Below are 22509 nucleotides of genomic sequence, written 5' to 3'. Positions count from 1 at the left end.
ATTTTGCTAGGTGTTTTAAGAATCACCTGTTAGTTTTATTGTTGTTTCTCAGATAACGTAGTTGACTGTTGTTTTTGTTTTGCTGTATGTCATTTTGGGAACATCTTATTGAAAGGCAGTCTATTCATGGGGAGTGGTGTTCAACCTGTTTTGAGGGAGAAGTTCTCCCTCAAGGACCAAACTTATGGTTGTCACAAGGTGGAAGTGGACTCTAAGCCTCAGCTCGCCTTTTAAACTTAAGCTGATATTTTAACCCTACCAGACAGGGATAGCCAGGCTTCAGTTGCTCATAGGTTTCACACCTCTCAAACAGCAATGTAGGCTGCAGTTCTAGCCTCACTTTTACCTGCAAGCCCTACTGAATTCAATAGGACTGAGTCAACATGTAAACTATTTGTTTTTTTCTTTTGTATTTTTTTACAATCAAGCGCTGTGTGATTTTTACGAAATAAATAAATAGACAGACACAATTAAGATAGAATAAATAGGTAGACACTGTTAGGATCGCAAGGTTAGATTGTAAGCACCCTGAGGCAGGGAGCTTTTCGTTTTCGTTTGGACACTCTTTTGAAACGCCATGTTCACTGAAAGTGGCAAATATAATAATAATCTGTCAATAGTGTTATTTATATTCACATGATAAACAGCACTGCGTTTTATATTGCCAAGGATATTTGGCTCTTGAAGCTTCGCTCTGTTTTTACTGCGATACTTCAGGAGCGGATGACGCGCGCGCACCCACACGAGGGAAACTCCCCCGCTTTCAACGGTCGCCGACGGATTTAACGTAAATTAAATAGGTGGGAAACTGCTTCTGAGGAACAGCAGCCACAGGAGAGTTTCCGGCGCCGTCTGAATCTCCTCCCCCTTCCTCGGCGCGGCCTCACTTTCCTTGCTGTGGGAGCCGAAGGTCACGGTAAGGCGGGAAGTAAATGGAGACAGAAAATATAATAAGGTTTTCCCCCAGCCTGTTTCCTACCGCTGCCCCAGTTACTTGAGGGATGAAAGACGGGAATTCCCGTCTTGGCCTAATTCCGGCCGGCTGCAGGCAGGCATCTCCATGACTACATCATCCGGCATGCCTTTAGAGACGAGAATGGCACGCTGGGAATTGTAGTTTACATGTGCTGTACTGGTCTGCGAGGCTATGTCGTGTTTATGTGTTTATGTGGGACGAGGGTTGGGCTTGGAAAGGAGCTTAGAATTTTGAAGCGCCAAAGGCGGCCCTTTCTCTCCCGGGCCGAGCAAAACTGGTTGTGGGAGTGGAGTCGGAGCAGCAGGGCTGTTGTTGTTGCTAAATGCCCGCCCCTATTTTGCCTTTGCGGGAGAACCGACCCCAATTTTCAGTTCAGTGGGATTTACAGTTATAGATAGGTAGCCGTGTTGGTCTGCCATAGTCAAAACAAAATAAAAAAATTCCTTCCAGTAGCACCTTAAAGACCAACTAAGTTAGTTCTAGGTATGAGCTTTCGTGTGCATGCACACTTCTTCAGATACACTGAAACAGAAGTCACCAGACCCTTCTAAATAGAACTAACTTAGTTGGTCTTTAAAGTGCTACTGGAAGGAATTTTTTTATTTTGTTTTGACAGTGGGATTTAGTCAGGGTTGGTTCCAAGGTGTAGCGCTGGGCTTTCCTCAGAACATTTCTCGCCTCCACAGCTTCCAGTCACAGTATGTTAAGGTATTTCGTAGCCCGGATTCAATTATTACTCCCCTGATTCAGGTTGGAATCCTTACCCGCGGAAAATTCCGAGGAGGACCCCAGAATTTTGAGGCTCTGGAAGGAGGATACCAAATGGGACAATGCTTTCTCTTTTTGTATTCATGGGGTATTAAGCAACAAGCCTATCAGTAAATCAACAAACACACTCCTTTTTTCCTTGTATGCTTTAAAATGTTTAATAACAGGATGCTTGCAGCTTGAGCCTCTTCAGATTTATGCAGAAGTAAGAAAGAGGTTTTGAGCCACCCCTCTGCCCTCTCAAGACAAGTACAGTCATCATAACTACAACCTTATACAATTATTTGGGGCTAATTGATGAGTCACTCCTGAAGAACTAGATGCAGGAAGAGGGGAGCGAAAGGGCAGCAAAGCACTGACTTCACTCTCCCTCTGTTTTCTCCCACGTAAGAAAAGCCCTGCTGGCAAAAGAATATTGGTTTATAGTTTTTAAGGAAATAGAGGGAATGACAAGACAGACCATAGATATCGCCCCGAAGCTTGCCTTACTGAATATATATATTGGATATAATTAGACCAAAAAGTCAAGAACTTAAAGGACATTTGTTGATGGCAGCTTTTTAAACAGTGGCCGGGTGTTTGTGAAGCCTGAAGGGAGCCATGATGTACAATTGGCTTGGAAAAGTTTGGTAAATGGGACTTTGTCAAAAACCTGGCTTACAAACTGAAGCAGGTTAAAGGTCAAAACTGGATAGATGTATGCCAGTCTGGTATAATTCCATCACCTATATGAACAAGAAAGAAGAACAGAAAGCCACTGAAGCAGTATGGGAAGCCTGCAAACAGGATTTGAGTGCAACAGCATTCCTCCCACTTGTGATTCCCAGCAACCAGTATTCAGAGGCATACTGCCTATGACCGTGGAAGTAGTATATAGCCATAATGGTTGCTAGCAATGGATAGTCTTATCCTCCACAAATTTGTCTGATCCCCTTTAAAACGACTGGTGACTATCACTACATCTTGTGGTAGCAAATTCTATAATTCATCTATGAACTGTGTGAAAAAGTACTTCCTTTTCCCCATCCTCAACTTTTCCAACACCATTCAGCAACACTTTAATCCCCCTCATCTCAGGAGAGTAACTGTAAGCAGAAAGGCTGCCACATTCTTCACCTAGTACCCCTCCTCACCTTGGGCAGTAGAGAACCCAGGCGCATCACTGCCCCGTTTGCCTAAGTTAGTTAAAGAAAGTGTTGGTTCTTCTATTCTCTTATCTCCTCTTGTTAATCTTTTGTGCAAAATGTCAACAACAGATAAACAAAATGCCTTTTCTGCTTTCCCAGTGGCATTATAAGAAGGGAGAAGTAGCTTACAACCCACCTGAGAAGAAAGAGAGAGAGAGAGGAAAAGAAACTCTTCCACATTTGGCTGCTGTGGTGTAGGTGGGTACACACCTGGAATTCTTTTCATAGCAAATCACTCCTGGTTCACATGCTCTTTTTCCAGCCATCCAGCAGGTTCTCCTGCCAGTGCTGCACTGTCGGAAGCAGTATGCCTCTGAATACTCGTATATTGAAATCACAGGTTGGGGAATGCTGTTGTGTTCAGGCTTTGCTTGGAGGTTCCCATGCATCTGGTTGGCTACTATGAGGACAGGATGCTTGACTAGATGGCTTTGGCCGCCTGATCTAGCAGTCTGTCCTTATGATTGAGGTTCCTCTGCCACACTAGGAATGTTGCATATGCCAGCTGATGAAGGGCCAAACTTGATCTTATGTGGGAGTTCCATGACTCAGATGTCCCTCATTTTTTTCTTTCTTAAAAAATGAGGATTAGGCATCACAGAAGGGCTTCAATTTGTTTACCATGTAGAAATAATGTGATTAAGTGTATAAAAGTGTATTTCATTATTGTTATAGGATGGAGGGGACTGAGGACCCAGAAAACAGACTCCTCCTGCAGCCCTGGACTTCAGTCTGCTTTGATGAGTCCACAAAACTGATGATTAAGGTTTGGTTTGGAGATGCTGGCTATGCCTTGCTCCTTTCTGACCTCAGCAGTATGTGGTACGAAAAGGTAGATACTGAGGTGATACAACAGAGATCAAAGGTAAGTAAAGAATTAGGGTTGTGAAATGTGCACATGGTATATCCACCTCAGCAGCTATTCTATCAGCTCAGGCTTAAAAGAAACCTTAACAAGGCAATTCTGCACAGACAATACATTCTTGTTTGTCACTAGCCCTGTTTTGTAAATGTTCTGCATTCTTACACTGCGACTGCTATCCTATCAGTAGGCACAGCCTCCAAATCAGTAGAAGCCTTCACTAAAACTAAAAAGAATCTCAAAGTGGCATAGAGGGCTCATCCACACTTCTGTTTGTCACGTGATTTCTAGTCGTGGGCCTGAGAGGTTCTTTTTATTTGTCCCACAGCTTTCCGTGGGAGAACCTGCTGTTTACTTCTGAATTGGAACAAACATCAGTTGGATTTTATGTGAGTTAACTTTCATTCCTGGGGAAAGTGGCAGGACGAAAAAAGAACCTCTTGGACCCATGACTGGAAATCACAGGACTAATACTGTAGGTGAAATCATGGGACAAAAGGAAGTGCAGATGAGCCCAGAGTGTGACTGGGGATTTTGTGTGGAATCATCACTTCTCAGAAATTTTATTTTTCATCTAACATTCATCTAACTGACCCAGAAACTCCAGCGGGTGCAGAATGCCGCGGCGAGACTCCTTATAGGGTCTTCGCTGCGAGATCACATTCATCCGGTACTATACCAGCTGCACTGGCTCCCGGTGGAGTACAGGATCAGGTTTAAGGTGCTGGTTTTAACCTTTAAAGCCCTATACGGCCTAGGACCCTCGTACCTACGGGACCGCCTCTCCTGGTATGCCCCACAGAGAAACCTACGGTCTGCAAATAATAACATCCTCAAGGTCCCAGGCCTCAGAGAGGTTAGGCTGGCCTCAACTAGAGCCAGGGCCTTCTCGGCTGCGGCTCCAATCTGGTGGAACGCTCTGTCACTAGAGACTAGGGCCCTGCGGGACCTGACATCTTTCCGCAGGGTCTGCAAGACAGAGTTGTTCCACCAGGCCTTTGGTCAGGGCGCAGCCTGACTCCCTCCTCTGGCAACCTGCACAGAATTTTGCTTAATCGGTTGCCATTAATTTGATTTTAATTAATTTTTATAATGAAATATTTTTAGAATGTGTGATTATTTGATTGTTGATTATTTGATTATTGTTAGCCGCCCTGAGCCCGGCTTCGGCTGGGGAGGGCGGGATATAAATAAAATTTATTATTATTATTATTATTATTATTATTATTATTATTATTTATTTATATTCCACCTTATCTCCAAGGAGCTCAAAGTGATGTTTATGGTTCTTTCTATTCCCATTTTATCTACAAAACAACCCTATTATGTAGGTTGGGCTGAAAGAGAGTGACTGGCCCAAGGTTATCCAATGAGCTTTATGACTGAGTGTTAATTTGAACCTTAATCTTCTGGATTCAAGTTCAATACTCTTAATGACTTCACCACAACCCATATCCAGTAGGTGTCTGTTAGCACTCATACTTCCATATTCCAAGTTGCCAATGAGTAGAGTAGAGTTTTCTCAAGTACAGGTTATTGTACATTGAATGCTTAGAAGATGCAATATCCTTGCAACAAGGGAAAGTGCTGCAGCTCAGTGGCAAAGCATGCAGAAGCTGCCAGGTTCAATCCCCAATGGCTCCCTGTAGAGATGGGAATATTACCTGTCTGAAAACCTGGAGGACTGCTTCCAGTCAGTGTACACAATACTGAGTAACTAGACCCAGTGGTCTAACTCAATAGAAGGCAGCTTCCTAGGTTCCTGACAAAACTATTAGGAAAGCAATTTTTGCAATATTAGGTCTTTCGTTTTTATTATGTATTTTTTAAAAAATGTTCTTACTCATTCCATATCTCTAGAGATGGAGCACAATAGAAATAAACAGGAAACAAATAAGCCTCAGATGCACACATATTTTGCAGAAATGCCTTTAGCGTGGTTTCTGGGATCTTCTGGACAGCAGGTGTGTGCACACACCTTTCAATGTTATCCACTGGCAGGGTGGGGGTGGGGAAGAGGGAGGAGAAAGTGGGGAAACTCCTGCCCAGTCTTCTGTGGGCATTAGTAATTTTGCCCCCATCTCTTTTTTTAAAAAATATAACTTTATTGAATAATACAGTCTCATTGTATTTTTTGAAATCTCATCCAGGAGCTAAATAAGCGTTTGACAGCTCATGTATCCTCCTTCCTGAGCCGCCTGCGCAGTCTGATATGTCCCCTTCTGGAAGGAGAAAAGAGCAGTTCTACCATCTTCTCCTGCCAGCTCAGCTGCAGCACACTGACTCTTCGTGTGAAGAGTGAGCTCTCAGGGCTACCCTTCTACTGGGATTTCCGTTGTTCAGCAGCACCTGTTAAGATGGTGAGTTGGCTCTTGGATTGAGAAGGAAGGTCAGTGCTTTAGTGGAGTACTTCTTGGTTTCTGGATCTTCCAGGGAAGGGATAAAGATATTTGAGTGACGATAAGAAACTCAGATATGTTTGCCTAGATCTAAGAGGATTCTAGGCACAGACCAGCAAATGGATTAATGGAATAATTCTTAGCTATTAGCTGAGATGTTCTGAGGATATAGCTTCCCCTTCATAGTCATGGTTTTGGTTTCAGCCCTGCTTATCAGTTAATTGGCAAATGCTCTGGATCTGCTTGTTATTAAAGTGTAGGATTGTGTACAGTGGTACCTCGGGTTACAGACACTTCAGGTTACAGATGCTTCAGGTTACAGATTAAGGTTAAGAACAGTTTCAGGTTAAGAATGGACCTCCAGAACGAATTAAGTTCTTAACCTGAGTGTCAGGGAACTGCCATTGGAGCCAGAGGGAGAGGGCTCCAGAGGGATTCTGGAGAGCGTCCCGGGATGGGGAGAAGCAGCCCATCTTCTGGGGAAGGAAATCAGCGTAGCACCAGTGGAGAAGGGGGGCAGATGGGGGAATCGGCGAGGCGGTCCCATGACTCCTCGCCGGGGACCAGCGGGGAGAGCACAGGTCCCCCGCTGCCCACACCCTCCTTGCGCAGAAGGCTTCCGCGCAGGGAGAGTAGGCGGAGACTAGGCGTCAAAGAGCTTCTTTGCTGGAAGAAGTTCAAGAAACGCCCACTGACGGATTCTGCCAGCGATTGAGACAGCCACGGGCGAGTGGCTGTCCGGACGGAAAAGGTTCACTCAGGCAACCCAGCCAGGTGTGGCGCCAGTTTACGCACGAGCAACCCCTAGAACTATTACACTGAGGTATCACTGTACTTGCATCAGCCATCACCTGCCAAAAAGCAGATCCTTGTAGTAGAGTGTGAGACCTAATACAATGTGAGAATTGGAGCCAATTTCTTGAACACCTTAATGCAGGGGTAGCCAATGTGGTGCCCTCCAGATGTTGTTGGGCTCTACTCCCATCAGCCCAGGTCAGCATGGCCAATGGCCAGAGATGATGGGAATTGTAAGCCAGTAAATATCTGGAGGACACCATGTTGGCTATCCATGCCTCACTTAAGGTGTTATGCTGGTGACACTACCACCAAGCATTTAAATGGTAAAACATTAACAAATGAGTCCATAATGAATATTTGGCTGAAAGTGGGCCCCAGGTTTGAAAATATTAGACTACTGTTTTTTAGGCTGCCTGGAAACTAGAAAATTGCATTCTGTTTTTTTAATGTTTGCTTTAGTGTCTCTGGATGGCATCTCATCCTATGCCATCCTCTGCTCAGTTGCAGAGTGCTGCTTTCCTGCTCTGTATGTTTTGTCTGTCTGTTTACATAATACTACTTAGGATGTGGAAGCAGATGTCGTCTTAGGACCAGCTTTGCTCAGATAAATGCCTAAATGCTCTGCTCTCATATAGTTTTTAGCTGACTGGTTACAGTTTTGCCATGTGTGCACCAGGGGGCACTGCATACCCAGGTAACATTCTCTTCTGACTGGCCTAGAGATACAGAATTTAGTTGTGTTATTTCACTTGAGATTTGTTATTACTTGCATCTCAGAGAGCATGAGAGACATGCTTTTTTAAAAAGTAAAATAACAGACAGCTGTATAGAACCTAAACACCTTTTTGAGATAATGTAGCTTTCTAGGCTGGTGCTATTTCAGAAGAGCACTAGCACTTGGGAGTTAATAGCTATTTTATGTATTGCTTATGCATCATTCTGCATCTCTTGTCAGCTGTCAAGTGTTTGATGGACCTTGCACTTTTAGATATTCTACTGAGTTATGCTACTGGGTTACTAACTCAGGTATTTGTTTTTTGCACTTTTATGCTGTGAAATGTAACAGCTCTGTCTGGGGAAAGCTGCCTGGGCAGGTTGATTGAGTTCCCCAATGTGGCATATCTCTTCTTTCTTCCCTGTCTGGCAGGCATTGGTCCCTAAATGTTAGAATCAGTTGAGAACTGAGTGTTCCAGGGCTGCCCAGCTGCATGCCATAGCTCTTCCACATCTAATTTTAGCTTTTTCACCACTTACTTTATGTCTCGGATGGTGTATGCAACCAGTATTTTGGCTGACAGTTGAGGTTTTTCTTGTTTCCCAAGGTGGGCGGATTTTCTTTTATTCCGATTAAAACAGAGCTAATTAGGACTTTTTAGGGAGCAAGCATATTGTTCCAAAGTCCATATTCCATGATGGCAAGTACAGCTCAAGAATCCATAGAGTATTTCAGACCTTGATGCCATAATGCTTTGAGGGTAAATATTTATTCTGCACCTTGATTTTAACATCTCTCTTTTCAGCTACAGTGTGAAATATATGTTTCATGAGCCTTGCTTTTTCTCATGCAGCTTTCTGGGAGGTGCTGGAACAGCAGAGACTAGGGGCTCATACAGACTTGCGCTTGCCCCATGCCTAGAAAGCATGGGTTCAGGTAGTTTTCTGCTTGTCCCAAGCTTTCTAGTCATGGATCCAAACAGTTTTGCCCTTGTCCTACTGCTTTCTCCCGGAAAATCCATTCTTTTGCAGTAAATCAGAGTAAACATCATCCAGAGAAAACTTGAAAGACGTTTGCTCTGATTCAGCAGTAAACATCAGATTCACTCAGGGGGAAAGTGACAGGGCACAGGCAAGTCTGGATGAGCTCTAGGTCTGAATTGCACCTTTCTCACTCAAAGTCCAGCACGAGCTTTTATTTTTAAATGACCAGGTTGAAAACCTTGTTGCAGAGCCCTCTTGTGGCAAACAACAAAAAAGGCAGAGAACTCTGCTACTGTAGTCTGAGGACCATTATTGATCATGGCAGTGTCCCAAATAGAGTTTATGGCACATGGCAGAGCTTTTCCTTCTCATTTGCAAATATACATTTGCTGGTTCTTATAGTGTCCCTCTCTGAAGGGGATGGAGCGGAAGATAGTGTGTGGCTTCATTGGCACTTTTGTCATCCCTGTGCTTGGTTTAAATGACCATGGCTGGCACCAGGCCCTTTACTCTCATTGCTGCTTGTTGACCCTTGCCCTTCTTTTCTGTGCCCTATGACAGGTGTTCCACCACCTTGTGCAGCCCCTGATGGCGATGAGCTTGGTGTTGCAGAGTCAAGTGCAGGAGCTGGCATCTTTGTTGCTCCGAAAGGATGCCGAGATCGAAGACTACCGGGAGAGTGGGGCTACTCTCAGTCGAGGTAAGGAGGGAGGGTGCTGCCTGCACTCTGCTCCACTTTGGGACACAAGCTTCCTTCCTTCCTTCCTTCCTTCCTTCCTCATGGCTGGCACCGAGCATGCAGTCTTTGGCCATTAGCCATCCTGACCTGGATTTCACACACAGCTGCTCCAGACTATTAACCAGAAGCTTTGGGGTCAGTGCCCTGAAGGTGGAAAGAGCTGGACACTGACCAGTAGCTGAAATGCTTGGGGGCTAGCCAAAGGGCTCTTTCCTTTCCTTTGAGCATCTGGCTGCAACCCAGGAGGCTGGGGCCAGTGCCAGCTTGTAAAGGAGCTTGAGTGGAGTCAGGCTGTTCTTTCTGCTCTGTAGAAGCTCTGCAAGCATTTGGAGCAAATGGGGGCTCCCTGAATCAAAGATCAGAAGGGACCACAAAGGGTCATCTAGTCCAACCCCCTATAATGCAGGAATCTCAACTAAAGCATCCAACCTTTGCTTTAAAAACCTCCAATGAAGGAGAGTCTACAACCTCCCAAGGGAGTCTGTTCCACTATCAAACAGCTCTTACCATCAGTTCTTGATGTTTAGTTGGAATATCCTTTCTTGTAACTTGAAGCCATTGGTTCATGTCCTACCCTCCGAGCAGGGGAAAACAATCTTGCTCCATCTTCTGTGTAGCAGTCCTTAAGATATTTGAAGATAGCTATCATATCTCTTCTCAGTCTCCTCTTTTCCAAGATAAACATACGCAGCTCCTTCAACCATTCCTCATAAGGCCTGGTTCTTCTTACCCCCTGCAAAGTTGCAGATAAGCCTACAGGTGTTCTGTTCAGATACTTTTGGGGGTAGGGAGGGATTCCATTGCTGGCTGTTAAACCCCAGAGAATGGAAAGATTCAGATTAGCCAGTCAGGGATTGGGTTGTGCCAGTGATGTGTGTTCAAGGTTTAGTATGTACTCTGGGACAGCAGAGGAGGCCTTGTGTTGCCCTGCTCTTCCTCTGTACAACCATGTAGTGTGATTGATTGTCATATCATCTTAAGTGTCCCCTTTTCCCCACCCCACTTGGTAATTGCTGGGGAAAGTGGATCAGAACTTCTAATTTGGTATGGCTTGTTCTTTGCACAGTCTCTTTGAGCAGATGCCAACCACTGTTCTCACTGATTGTTTATACAGCTTGCAGATATCTGCCACTTGTGAAATGGGCCTTCACAATTATTCTTATTTTTATTAATTGAACGCATTACACAAAAAGGTATTCAAGTGATGTACAACATATATAAGAGCATGGGGTTTTATTCAACTGTGCTAAGAAGTAGTTCTGTCTGGGCAAGAATTTCTGCTTGCACAATAGAACTTCCCTCCCTTCCCCCTGTGTGCCTCAAAATCTGTTTTTGGGGTTCCCAACCCTCTGTATCAGATCTGGGGAAAACAGGAGGGGAAGGGGGAAGTCCCATTGCGCTAGCAGTAATCCTTGCATTACAGACAAATGAGTAGAATACCAAGCATAGAAAAAACACATTATAATAAAACACATTTACACAAAGCCACACACAAATCTTTAAAAATATACAAAACAGCCACCAGTAACAGCATCTACAAGTTTTGACAGCACAGCTAACAGCAGACAACATTTTAGTCCATCAAAAACCACTGCTTCAGTCTGAGACCATCCAGTGCTATAAGGGAGAAGAAATGGCAAGTTACCTTGGAAACCTAGGACAAGAATAAGGCTCTCTGCAGGTCATACATTACCAGGGTTACACCTTCCTGGACAAGTTGCCATCTCTGGGTATCTGCTTGAACCTCATTTTGGACAGGGAAAGTTGGTCTTAGATTCCAATTTCCTTTTTTAATTATCAGGTAGTGCAAGATCTTACATCATTGGCTCAAAGAACAAGGGGTCTGACATGGTTCCTATATATGTGCATGTACACATGCACGCAGCTGTGCTTTCTTGCATTTATTTAGGTAGAGGTGGTATTTTGCACAGTTGGATCTTTTACAAAGACTGAACTCCATACATGTGACTTGTCATACCCCACTTCTATATTAGTCTAAAATGACAGGCTGAGTTGGGCCAGGGATTTCCTGAGGCACAGAGAACCGGAGATATGTTCTATCCCCACAGGGGAGAGCTCTCTGTTCTCAGAGCTAGGAAATAGGATGTAACACAGATGTGTTACATTTGTCCTCAGTTGCCCTAGATAGACCACTGACCTCAGGCCCCTTCCTGGGAGCGAGGTGTAAAGCGCTCTCTTCTTGGAGGTTTACTAGTCATTACCTATGTAGCATGGTCCTCTTATTCACCCTTTTCATTTTTCTTTACACCAACCCTGTGAGGTAGGTTGTCCCTATTAGCAGAGGAGTGGGCTGAGAGAGAGTTTTCCAGACTCCCTTGTGGAGCCTTTGTTTGAACTGGGGTTTGAACTTCAGTCTCTTGGGTTTAACACTATGCATCAGGCCATACATATTACATCATGTTGACATAGTTAGATGCAGTTGTACCCAGGTATATACCAGTTGAATCACTCAGTGCCTAGCTGTGGGCTTGACACAGGAAAAGGGTGTTGACTAATCTTTGTGTGTTCTCAGGTGGGAATGGGATAAGATTGCTTGAGTTATCTTTCAATAGGTGATATATAGCTATTTCCAAGGTAATGTAGCATCTGAAGAATAAAGAGAGCTTGTATACCTGGCCAGATTGGAGCACCACTCACTCTTCTATTGTTGGTACTTCTCTTGCAGAACGTTTAAAGACAGAACCTTTCAATGAAGAATCTTTCCTACAGACATTTGAGACTAAGGTACAAGAATCTTCATGTTTTCATTAAGTTCTTGTATAGGATAAATTGCTTCTCCTAATTAATTTGGTAAATGGTAGTATTGTAGGCAGTAGTGACATGTACTCAGAGCTTCTGGTTGTGGTGGTCTGCCAGTGGGATATTTTGATTCTCCAATTCTTCACTGGTTTCCTTCTTCCCTTGCCTCTGGTTGGTTCTTCTTCTCCCTGTAAAGTTATACTAATAGGCATCATGAACTGCAGCTATACATGCATGAGCATGACTGTGCCATGTAGGTGTGCTTTGGTTTTGGTTAACTGTAGGCAGGTATGATTAGTTTAGCATAGGTTTGTGTAATGCTGTCTTTCCAATCTGTTGTACAGTCATGTTGTGAAGTGCCAGAGTAAATGAGCCATTGTTGTGTTGTGCTAGGTTAAGCTGCAGTTAGCATAATATGTGATTGTGTCACAGAGCTTGGATTAATATGGAATCTAAGTGAGAATTTATTTAGGGCATATCTCTCCTGCAAATGTAAAACTGATTTATTAGACATACTGTGTCTCAGGGAATCCCAGGGACTGTAATTTTATGAGATGAAGCTAGGGATCTCTATTGGAAATCCCTCTAACCTCACCAGTTACCATTCCCAATAATCTCTGGGGAACTGTGGCACTTAGTTTGTACTATACATTTGGACAAAATGATGGCATCTGTACATTTGTCAAGTAATTTTTTTACGCCCTTCCCACCAGTGCTAGCACTGAAGCTTCCCATTTCCCCTATGCAAGCAAATCCCATTTACCCTTATTAGCTTTTCTGCTGTTCTTGATAAAGCAGGTGTTAAGACTGTTTTCCAGCAGTCAGAGTTGAGAATCCTGAACATTCCTTATTGCTTTTATGGAGTGTACCCCTTTCCAACTCCATTCTTCCCATTTTGCCATTTTTCTTCTGGGCAGTAACTACTCTCCTCCCCCTTGCCATCTTATCTCCATGTTGGTTGGTTTTCTGCCTCTTCCATATTCTAGTTAAAATAAGCAGCAAATGAAGTCCTATGCTAATGCCAACATTTATAGAGTGCTATGCATTTAGTGGTGTCTGAAGTGGTTGGCTCTTGCTCTTAGGCCATCTTGGCCCATGTGGATTGTCTACATTTTGTGTGTATCATTATCTGCTGATACCCAACCACCAGGGTATTGATGTTAGTGTTTATGAGCTTGTTCTGTTTGGAGCAGGTCCCTTAGCAGCCCTTTTTTACTTATTTGCTCCAGAACATGGCTGCTGGTTTGAGCTCAAGGAGAGGTTACGCCTAAGCAATATGCACACCTGTCTGTCGGGGTTTCAGCATAGGAGCTTGCTGATTATGTATCAGAGCCCCCAGAGTTTCACCGCTCTTAACAATGTACAAGCTTGTAATTCATGTCATAGGAAGTGGCTTGTGGAATTTTCCCACGCTCCTACTCTTACCGGCTGCAGTGATTTCATGCTCTCTTTCCAATGCCACGTGCCGTGACTGAAAGTTTCTTATTCCCTGAAGGCTGAGGAGTGGAGGGTTATAGAGTAAGGTCTGTTGGCATGCACTTGAAAGAGATGGAAAGTTGGGGTTCTCTCTCTGTGTGTTGGTTATATTGGCACGTGCCAGGGCTCAAACTGCTGTGCTGTTCACACTGGTCAAGGTTAATCTCTGTGTCAAAAGAACTATGTGCAAAGTGGCCTTGAGAAAGAGCCTGTATTGGAAGGACTGTTTTAAGGGTCATGCTAAGCAAATGTGGGATCACAAAGCCTAAAGTTGGGATTTGTTTATATGTTCAAGTGTGAATTGGAATTTAAGGCAAGCTTAAAGAGGGTCAGTTGCAAGACTATGTAATCAGTAGTAGGGCTCTTATGTGTAATTGGTTGGAGCTTCCAGGGGAAACGCAACAGCCCATGAGAATTACCTAGGGACTGAGACATCTTGATTTTAGAATGAATAAAGGAGTAATAAGGGCAAAAGTCAAATCCTACAGAAGACATTTATCAGCCAAACCATGATGTGAAGAGCAGTAAACATGGTCTTTGGCTTTCTGTGAAAGTTGCCAATTGGCAAGCTCTGGACAGTCCTTCCATTTTTTCCACACTTGTCTATCCAAGGTCGGTCAAATGACTGGTGTGTGTATGTTTCAGTAGTACCGTATTTTTCGCCCCATAGAACGCACCGGCCCATAAGGCGCACCTAATTTTTTTTTTGGGGGGGGGATAAAGGGGGAAAAATTATTTTTCCCCCAGGCGCGGGGCTGGGGCAGGGAAAGCCCGAGCTTCCCCCGACCCCAGCCCCCAGAACAGGCAGCTCTCCACAAGCCATGGGAGCCCAGCCCCGGGCTCCCATGGCTTGCGGAGAGCTGCGGGAGGTTCGAAGCCCGGGTGCGCTGAGCTCAGCGTGCCCAGGCTTCGGCATGCAGGCAACTCTCCACAAGCCGTGGGAGCCCAGCGCCAGGCTCCCACGGCTTGCGGAGAGCTGCACGTAGCCTGCATTCGCCTCATAGGACACACACACATTTCCCCTTCGTTTTTGGAGGGGGAAAAGTGCGTCCTATAGGGCGAAAAATACAGTAATTGTTTTATGATAATAGGGACAGGATTCCAGAGTGCAGCACTAGAACCAATGGATGGATATTGCAGGGAAGCAGATTTTGGCTAAATATTAGGGGAAATTTCCAGATTGCCTCTGGAGATAATGGGCTTTCCTTCCCTGGAGATATTTAAGACACAAACTGGACTGCCATCTGTCAGATGCTGTAAGAATCCAACACCAAGCAGAAGGCTGGATTGGATGATCTCTAAGATCCCATTCAACTTCATTATTCTATGATAATATTGCCACTTCCTTTAAATTAGGCCTGTGCAACTAGTCACCCACCAGACTAAAAGTAGGCCACCAGCCATGTATGGCATCCTACCAGGACCTTTGTATCTTCTGGTTTTCCTGTCTTCCTTCTGGACAGCATTTGGTTTGGTGGGTCATACATTGTGCAGACCTGTCTAGGGTGTAGCTGACAGCTATACTCCTGTGAATGTATGATGCTAGTTAGTGGACATCAGGGTAGCCTACTTCCAATATTTCAGTGGTAGAATGCATGCTTTCCATGCAAAAGGTCCCAGGTTCCATCACTGGAACCTCCCAAGTAGGGCTGGGGAAGATCTCTCCCTGCCTGAGACTCTGGAGAGCCATTTCCAGTCAGTGTTGTAAACAATGCTGAGCTAAATGAACCAATGGCCTGACTTTTTTAGTATAAAGCAGTTTCCTTTGTTCAAATTCAGAGGATGAAGTTGCAGACCTTTTTAAATTATCGACTTAAGTTTTTGACACAATTGTCTGGGACACTTCCAAAAGTAAAATTGGGGTGGTTTTCAGCTAGGTTTTCCTTGGAGTAGACCCACTGAAATTAATGAATATGACTAAGTTAGGTCCATTAATTTCAGTGTGTCTGCCCTGTATGAAACTTAATAGCTTATGAAGGGCTACTATACGAAGGGAGGAATTTAGTGTCACACTAAGGCTATCATTACATCAGGGAAACTTTTTGGCTTGCCAAAAATAGCAATTTCTCCCTCTCCTCCCCCCACATGCTGTTACAGGGGTTCTTCTGATCCTTCTGGGCCATCTTTTTTTCCTTTTTTTTTTTGAGGAAGGGACTCAGTTATAGAGAAGTGGAAACTCCATTGCACAATCACACCCATAGTGTATACAACTGAGTGGAAAGCTGAGCTGAGAAAACAAGGATTGGTGGTTCAGTGCCCAATTTGGTAGGTGAGACCAGCTGCTGTGGGCCTGGTGCATTGAGAAATTGAAGACAAGTTGAAGAGGGTGCTGAGCATAGAATGAAAGATGTCAAGAGACTGGAAGGGCAGTTTCCCTTCAGAAGAGGGATGGATAATAATAAATGTGTTTTCCTTTTTATGAAAGGTAATGAAAAAGAGCACCTGTTCTTTCCTGGCCCTAGTAAGAGTCCAGAAGAGAAAAGGGAGGCTATTCTAGGTGGCTTTAATTTTTTTATTTTGACAGAGATTCTAATAATATGTCTTGAGGCTATTTGCAGACAGGGTTTTAGGAGTTCCTTTTGAGACTTAGATGAGTTGTTGGGTTATTGGAGAATGTGTTGATGGAGGAAGGGTAGGCAGTACTCAGCAATGCATGCTAATCTTTCTTCAGTGCATGAATACTGTCTGAAGACCTCTACTTCTGTGCAGTCCTTAAGGGTTTTCATGCCAGGTAAGGGCAGCTGCTGTTCCCTATTCTACTTTTCTTATGCTGCTCTGTAGGAGGCTTTTTTTCTGGGCATTTTGTGCTGCAGCCTGCTTACTGGTAGACACAAGTCTGGGCAGCAAAGAGCTATTGTACCTATAATTCTTCAAGCTGCACAGCAAGCCTGGACCTTGGTCCGGAACCACATTTGTCTTAGCTGCTCATTTGCAAGTAACTGTTGATTCAAATATAGCCTGTCCCCAAGAATATTTCCCCAGAATATTTTTGTGTACCATGGTCCTGACTTTTGTGCTGCACCTTTGTCCGTCTCTGCGCAGTTAGCTCCAGCAAACAGGATGTGGAGGGCTCATGGGTCAACCTGGGCTGGACCAGAAGGATGTGCCATCAAAATAAGCAATGCTGAAGAGGAAGATAAACAAACAGGCGGCTCCCCAGTGTGTCCGTCACTGCTGTAGCTGGGCAGGCTAAGTGAGTGATAGAGCAGGGAGTGTGGACATCTGCAGAAGAGCACCCTCCCACTGACGTCAGTAAGCACTGGGTCAAAGCTGCTGTTAGCACAACGGAGGGAGGAGGAGGAGGGGGTTCCCTCCCCTGGATTAGGGTTAAGAGGGCTAGACAAGGGGTGCACGTCAGTGTCTTGAAAGTCTCCTGGGGATTGTGGAGGGAGGAATTGGGAGACCTGATCTGGGAAGTCACTTTGGCACTGCCATGCTTGTTGTAGGGGCTAGAAAGAGTGTGGAAGGAATGTTAGTGGCATATACATATCTATGTACATATGACTTTTAATTCTTAGACTTCAGCTGCAATCTTAACACCACTTGCTTGGAAATAAGCTCCATTGATTTCAATAGGACTTCCTTCTGAATACACACAATTACAACTGTGCTGTTAAAATGATTGAATGATCATTCCCAGAGGACTCTGTGAACTATAATTTTGTGAGAGATACTAAGGATTTCTAACATCCTCAACACCTTTGCAAATTACAGTTATTTGGGGGAATCCATAACACTTATATGTTGGTTTTATACTATATAGTGGATAGATGATGATGATGATGATTTATTACATTTGTATACCGCCCTTCAGCTGAAGATCCCAGGGTGGTTCACAACAGAAAAATACAAAATGAGAATACATAATACAGAATAAAACAAAAACAAACTGATAACCCCCTCCCACAAACACATTTTAAAAGCCATAGAATGTTAATCAGCAGAATGCGTGATTGAAGAGAAATGTTTTTGCCTGGCAGCTAAAGATATGTAATGAAGGCATCAGGTGAGCCTCCATGGGGAGAGTTTTCCACAAATGAGGAGCCACTGCAGAAAAGGCCCGTTCTTGTGTTACCCCCTCCAGACCTCTCATGAAGGGCCTCAGATGATGGTCACAGGGTCTGGTTTGGTTCATATTGGGAGAGGCAGTCCTTGAAGTATTGCAGTCCTGCACCATTTAGAACTATATAGATCAAAACCAGCACTTTGAATTGGGCCCAGAAACTAATTGGCAGCCAGTGTAGTCAGGTCAGGATTGGTGTAATATGCTCAAATTGTCTTGTCCAAGTGAGCAACCTGGCCACTAAATTCTGCACCAGCTGAATTTTAGAGGCGGCCTTACATATAGTGTGTTGCAGTAATCTAACCTAGAAATGTTGGTGGTGATAACAATAATAAGTAATGTAGACCTGTATGTTTTGGATGCTGAAGGCCCCCGTTTCAATCCCTGGTATCTTCAGGTAGGGCTAGGAAAGGCTGTTGTCAGAAACCCTGGTGAGTTAGATAATACTGAACTAGAAGGATCAATATGGGATTCCTCTGAGAGTGGCCTAAATTATTTTGTGTTGGGAAGTAGGCTTGGGACAGCAGGGTGAGGGTTCTTCCTTTTTAGTTTGGGGCTGTCTCATACTGGCTTAGATGGCACATAAGTAGAAAACTCTGGGTAGGACAGTTCTGGGAAAAGCCCTGCTTCCCTGGATTTCCCAGGTCGCTGAAATGCTCAGCCTGGCCTCACCTAGCACCTGCCTGCTTGTTGCCCAGCTCACCACACTGTCATTTTTATTGGTGCTAAAAATATTCTCCTTGAGAGAAGCAGCTATTGTTTGGCAGGCAGCAGTGATCCTCCTGCATTACAGATGGCCGTGGCAGTGACCTTCACTCCGTTTGCCAGCTCCATTTGCAGAGGGAGGGAGAGGAAGCTACTGTTCCTGTCACCTCCTTCCTTCTGGGGAATGGTTTTCATTAGCAAAAGGTGGCTGTGGTTTGCAGCCTAGAGAAGCATGGGAGCTGGGTTTGCTGGGAAAACATGGCAATTTCCATGGCTGAGGGGCACCACCTGCAACAGTTGGCAAGCAAATGTCTTGTAGAATTTCTCTTGGCCATCTCCTGTATCACTTGGCTGTGAGTTTGGGATAAAGGGGGGGAAGGGACTAGCTTTTTAAAATTATGATTCTACCTACCCCCCCTTTTTCTTAAAAAAAGAGTTATTAGCAACCTTTGCTAGGAAATTATCCTTGCTAGGAAATTATCCACAAGCTGAGTATTCAATAAATATTTTGATGCATCCTTCTCTGTGAACTATTATTATTTATTGAATTTATTAATTACTTTTAAAAGCAACTCAAAGCAACTTTCAAAAATAGTGGTACTTAACTCTAAAGCTTCCTGAGTGACTTTGGGCCAAATTCTGTCTCTCAGCCTACTAACCTTCCTCACAGAGACCTTGTGAGAATAAAAATGGAGAAAAACCCTTGTATGCTGCTTTGAACTCCTAACAGGAGGGAAAGATACAAATTATTCAGACCGTAGACTGTAGTTTTCTCTATACTAACAGAGAAATAAGCAAGATAAATATGAGCTCTCAGTACAGGATGGCAAACATGAGCTAATAGGCATTACTGAAACTTGGTAGGATGAGAATCATGACTGGAATGTAGAAATTGAGGTGAATGACCTATTCAAAAGGAATACAGGAGTCAAGAGGGGAGGAGTAGCAGCATTATATGTAAAGGATGTGTACACTTATGAAGACATCCATTTGGAAAATGGAATACAGATTGAGAGGATATGGGTAAAAATTGTAGGAGAGGGAAACAACAGTGGCACTGAGGTTGTAAGCTATAGACCTCCAAGCTAGACTGAATATTTGGATGATGCCTTCCTACAGCAGATTACCAAATATTCAAAAAAGAAGAAATATAGTAGTGGTAAGAGACTTCAACTACCCCAATATCTGTTGGAACTCAAACTCTGCCAAGAGTATAAGGTCCAACAAATACTCAAAGAGAAGAGTCCAAGATGGATGGGAGTTTCTTAAAGGTGAACTATTGAAGATACAACTGCAGACAATTCCAGCAAGAAAGAAAAGTGTGAGGCACCTAAAGAAACTAGTGTGGCTGCATAAGGGGCTTGCAGGTGAGCTGAGATTTAAGAAGAGCATATATAAGAAATGTAAGAATCGGGAAACCATGAAGGAAGAATATACTCGAGTAGCCAACAGTTGGCAGGGATAAGGTCAAGTTTTCTTAAGCTCAGAATGAGCTCAAACTTGCAAGAGAGGTTAAAAATAATTTTTTAAAAAATTCATTGGCTGTGTTCAGAATAAGAATAATAAGCAAATAGTTGGTCTTCTGTGTGGAGAAGATGGAAAAATTATACAGTATTGGGTGACAGAGAGAAGGCGGAACTGCCCAACCCCTACTTTGCCTTTTGAGAAAAACCTCAACACCAAAAGGAAAGCAATGCCCAATCTGATGATGAAAGAATAAACGATGCAAGGAAGGATCTGCAGCTCAATATAGGAAAAGAGGTGTTAGAGTAGTATAGTAGTAGTATATTCAGAAGAAGTATAGTCTAAAATGCATAGTACCAGATGCTACTTCTACACCTTTAAATTGGCTCTAACATTTAGGACTGTGTGTGTTCTGCGATCCCACACAAGTACAAAATCTTTGATACTAACCTGATCATCATGGTTCGTTGGTTTGTTTTTTGAAGTTTCTAGATCCTATGACTGTGAAAACATGCAGACGTGGGAACACAGGAAGACCAGCCCATTTTGCATGCTACATTAAACTGTATGGTTTAATATGCAAGGGGGAGGAAACAGGTTGGAGTTGGGCAAAGGTAGAGCATCCACTTTGCAAGCAGAAGATCCCTGGTTCAACTCTCAGCATCTCCAGGTAAGGCTGAGAGGGGCTCCCTATCTGAAACCCTGGAGAGATGCTGCCTATCTTTGCTGGCAGTACTGAGCTAGATGGACCCAGTGGTCTGACAATGCAAGGCAGCTTCCCATGTTCTATGAGTTTGCTTGTCGTGATGTGTAAACCGTGAGCAGTAAGCCATTGAATACACATTGGCTTCTGCTTATGGCTTGTTTGAGGAGAAAGACACCACGAGCTCATGTTTGCACTTTGAGAAGCTGGAATCTGCCTTGTTTCTCCCCTGCACAGCATAATCAGGCGCAAGGGAAGTAGCAAAATGCTTGTGTGTGTTAAATTGTAGTTAAACTGTTGCAAATCAGACCTTGGGAAGCTGCCTTGTACCAATTGGTCCATCTAGCTCAGTTTTATCTACTGGGAATGAATTTCCAGGGATTCTGACAGGAATCATTCCCAGTCCTCCCTTGAGATATTAGGGATTGAAAGGGACCTTCTGCTTTCACAACAAGTGCTCTGGCACTGAACTTCAAACCAGCCTGGAAGTGTGTGGTCAACACCTGGTGAAATCTCAGAAGCGGAGCATTAAGCAATTAAGGGTTTCCAGTGGCCAGGGAGTAGGATTTCAGTGTCTTGCCTATGTCATTGTCCCACACAGCTAGCATATTTTAATTTGCACTATTAGGCTGCAGAAGCCATATTTTCTTTTTTCTTGTTTTAAAAAAAGCACAAAGCACACTTAGCCCTCCTTACACTTTTTCCACAAATGAAAAGATCCTACAGCTGGTCCTATATATAGGGCAACTAGAAAAACAACCTTGGTGAAAGGTAGACTGACATGGAAAGGTGCAGGTGAGCCCATGAAATGGAACAGAAAGGTTCTGTCAATGCATAATATTGTCAATATTGTGGAAGGGTAATTATTACCTGCATCAGTGACTCAGTATAGAGTTGCCCAAGCTAGTTATGTACGGGGTTGTGTATGTATTCATGCTCCCACTTGGCATGTTCTTATGGCTCTCCTACCCCATTTGTTTGCCATCCAGGCGTCTTTCAGAGGGTGAGCCGCTGTATTTATTTATTGATTTAGCCATAATCAGGTGAGGAGGGAGTTGGCGTGGAGCAGGAACCACAGACCGTTTACCCTGGCTTGTGAGTCAGCTGGGCTGCATGCTGCTGAAACCAGACTGGGCACAGCAGCCCCTGAAATAGAGGCCAGACCACAAGCTTGAGAACAAACCCCAGTGGCAGGAGCAGCAAGGCTGCTGTTGGCTGCTGTCCTGGGGTGTACTTCTGCCAAACCTGGGTTCCTTTCTATGGGATCCATTCTTGAAATGTGGAGTGAATCACCATAGTGAGCATCTGAATGGGGTACTCTGCTTGTGTTCCTTGCAGGGTGGAGGATGTGCGGGCTGGCCAATTCTGGAGCTGGGGCAGTGGCTATTCCCCATGTGTTCAGCACTTACGTCATTTAATATTTGAGGGCTTCTGGCCATGCCCCAGCTGCTAGTGCTGGCCAGGAAAGGCCTTGTTGCCTTTCTTTCCAAGGCATACCATGAATAGAATCCAGTCCTCCTACTCTTAAGGCACAAACATTCTCTCTGATGCAAGGACAGCTGATGAACTCTTAAATCTCTCTCCTTTCCTCTCAATACCAGAGCATGAAAGTGTGTTGACTTTCTTGTTGTTGTTGTTGTTGTTGTTGTTGTTGTTGTTAGATAAAGGAAAGAAGCATAGTGGATTAGATTGCAGGCCTGTACATATTCCCCCACTCCAATAAGCAATAGCTGGCCTTTCTGGGATTAGAATAAGCTGACAATCTTATTCCAGTGCAGAAGAAGAAAATGCAGGCAAGAGGAACAAGAAGATCCTGATCTTTTGTGTGTAAGCATCCACGGACAGATCTTATTTGTGTTCTCTGCAGTGTGATATACAGGCTATGCTTCAGTGGGTAGTATGAAAATGAGC

At 44.1% G+C, this 22509-nt stretch overlaps 1 protein-coding gene across 4 annotated transcripts in view; it reads left to right on the top strand.

Moving 5' to 3' along the window:
• Positions 1 to 468: 468 nt before the first annotated feature.
• NHEJ1 (non-homologous end joining factor 1) overlaps positions 469 to 22509 on the top strand; it is a 124234-nt gene continuing 102193 nt past the window's right edge. The window contains exons 1-6 of one of the 4 annotated variants that reach the window (XM_079969376.1): positions 469 to 916; positions 3031 to 3129; positions 3607 to 3796; positions 5944 to 6153; positions 9250 to 9388; positions 12114 to 12172. In XM_079969376.1, coding sequence (XP_079825502.1) covers positions 3608 to 3796; positions 5944 to 6153; positions 9250 to 9388; positions 12114 to 12172 — 597 coding nt within the window. In that variant the 5' untranslated portion in view covers positions 469 to 916; positions 3031 to 3129; position 3607. Of the gene's footprint in view, positions 917 to 1589; positions 1685 to 3030; positions 3130 to 3606; positions 3797 to 5943; positions 6154 to 9249; positions 9389 to 12113; positions 12173 to 22509 lie in introns of those variants that run through there. The other 3 variants (XM_079969373.1, XM_079969374.1, XM_079969375.1) reach the window with 3 other exon arrangements.

This window comes from Podarcis cretensis (genome assembly GCF_951804945.1).
Source record: "Podarcis cretensis genome assembly, chromosome: 1".
NCBI classification, from domain to species: Eukaryota; Metazoa; Chordata; class Lepidosauria; order Squamata; family Lacertidae; genus Podarcis; species Podarcis cretensis.
This window is presented reverse-complemented; position numbering and strand designations above follow the sequence as displayed.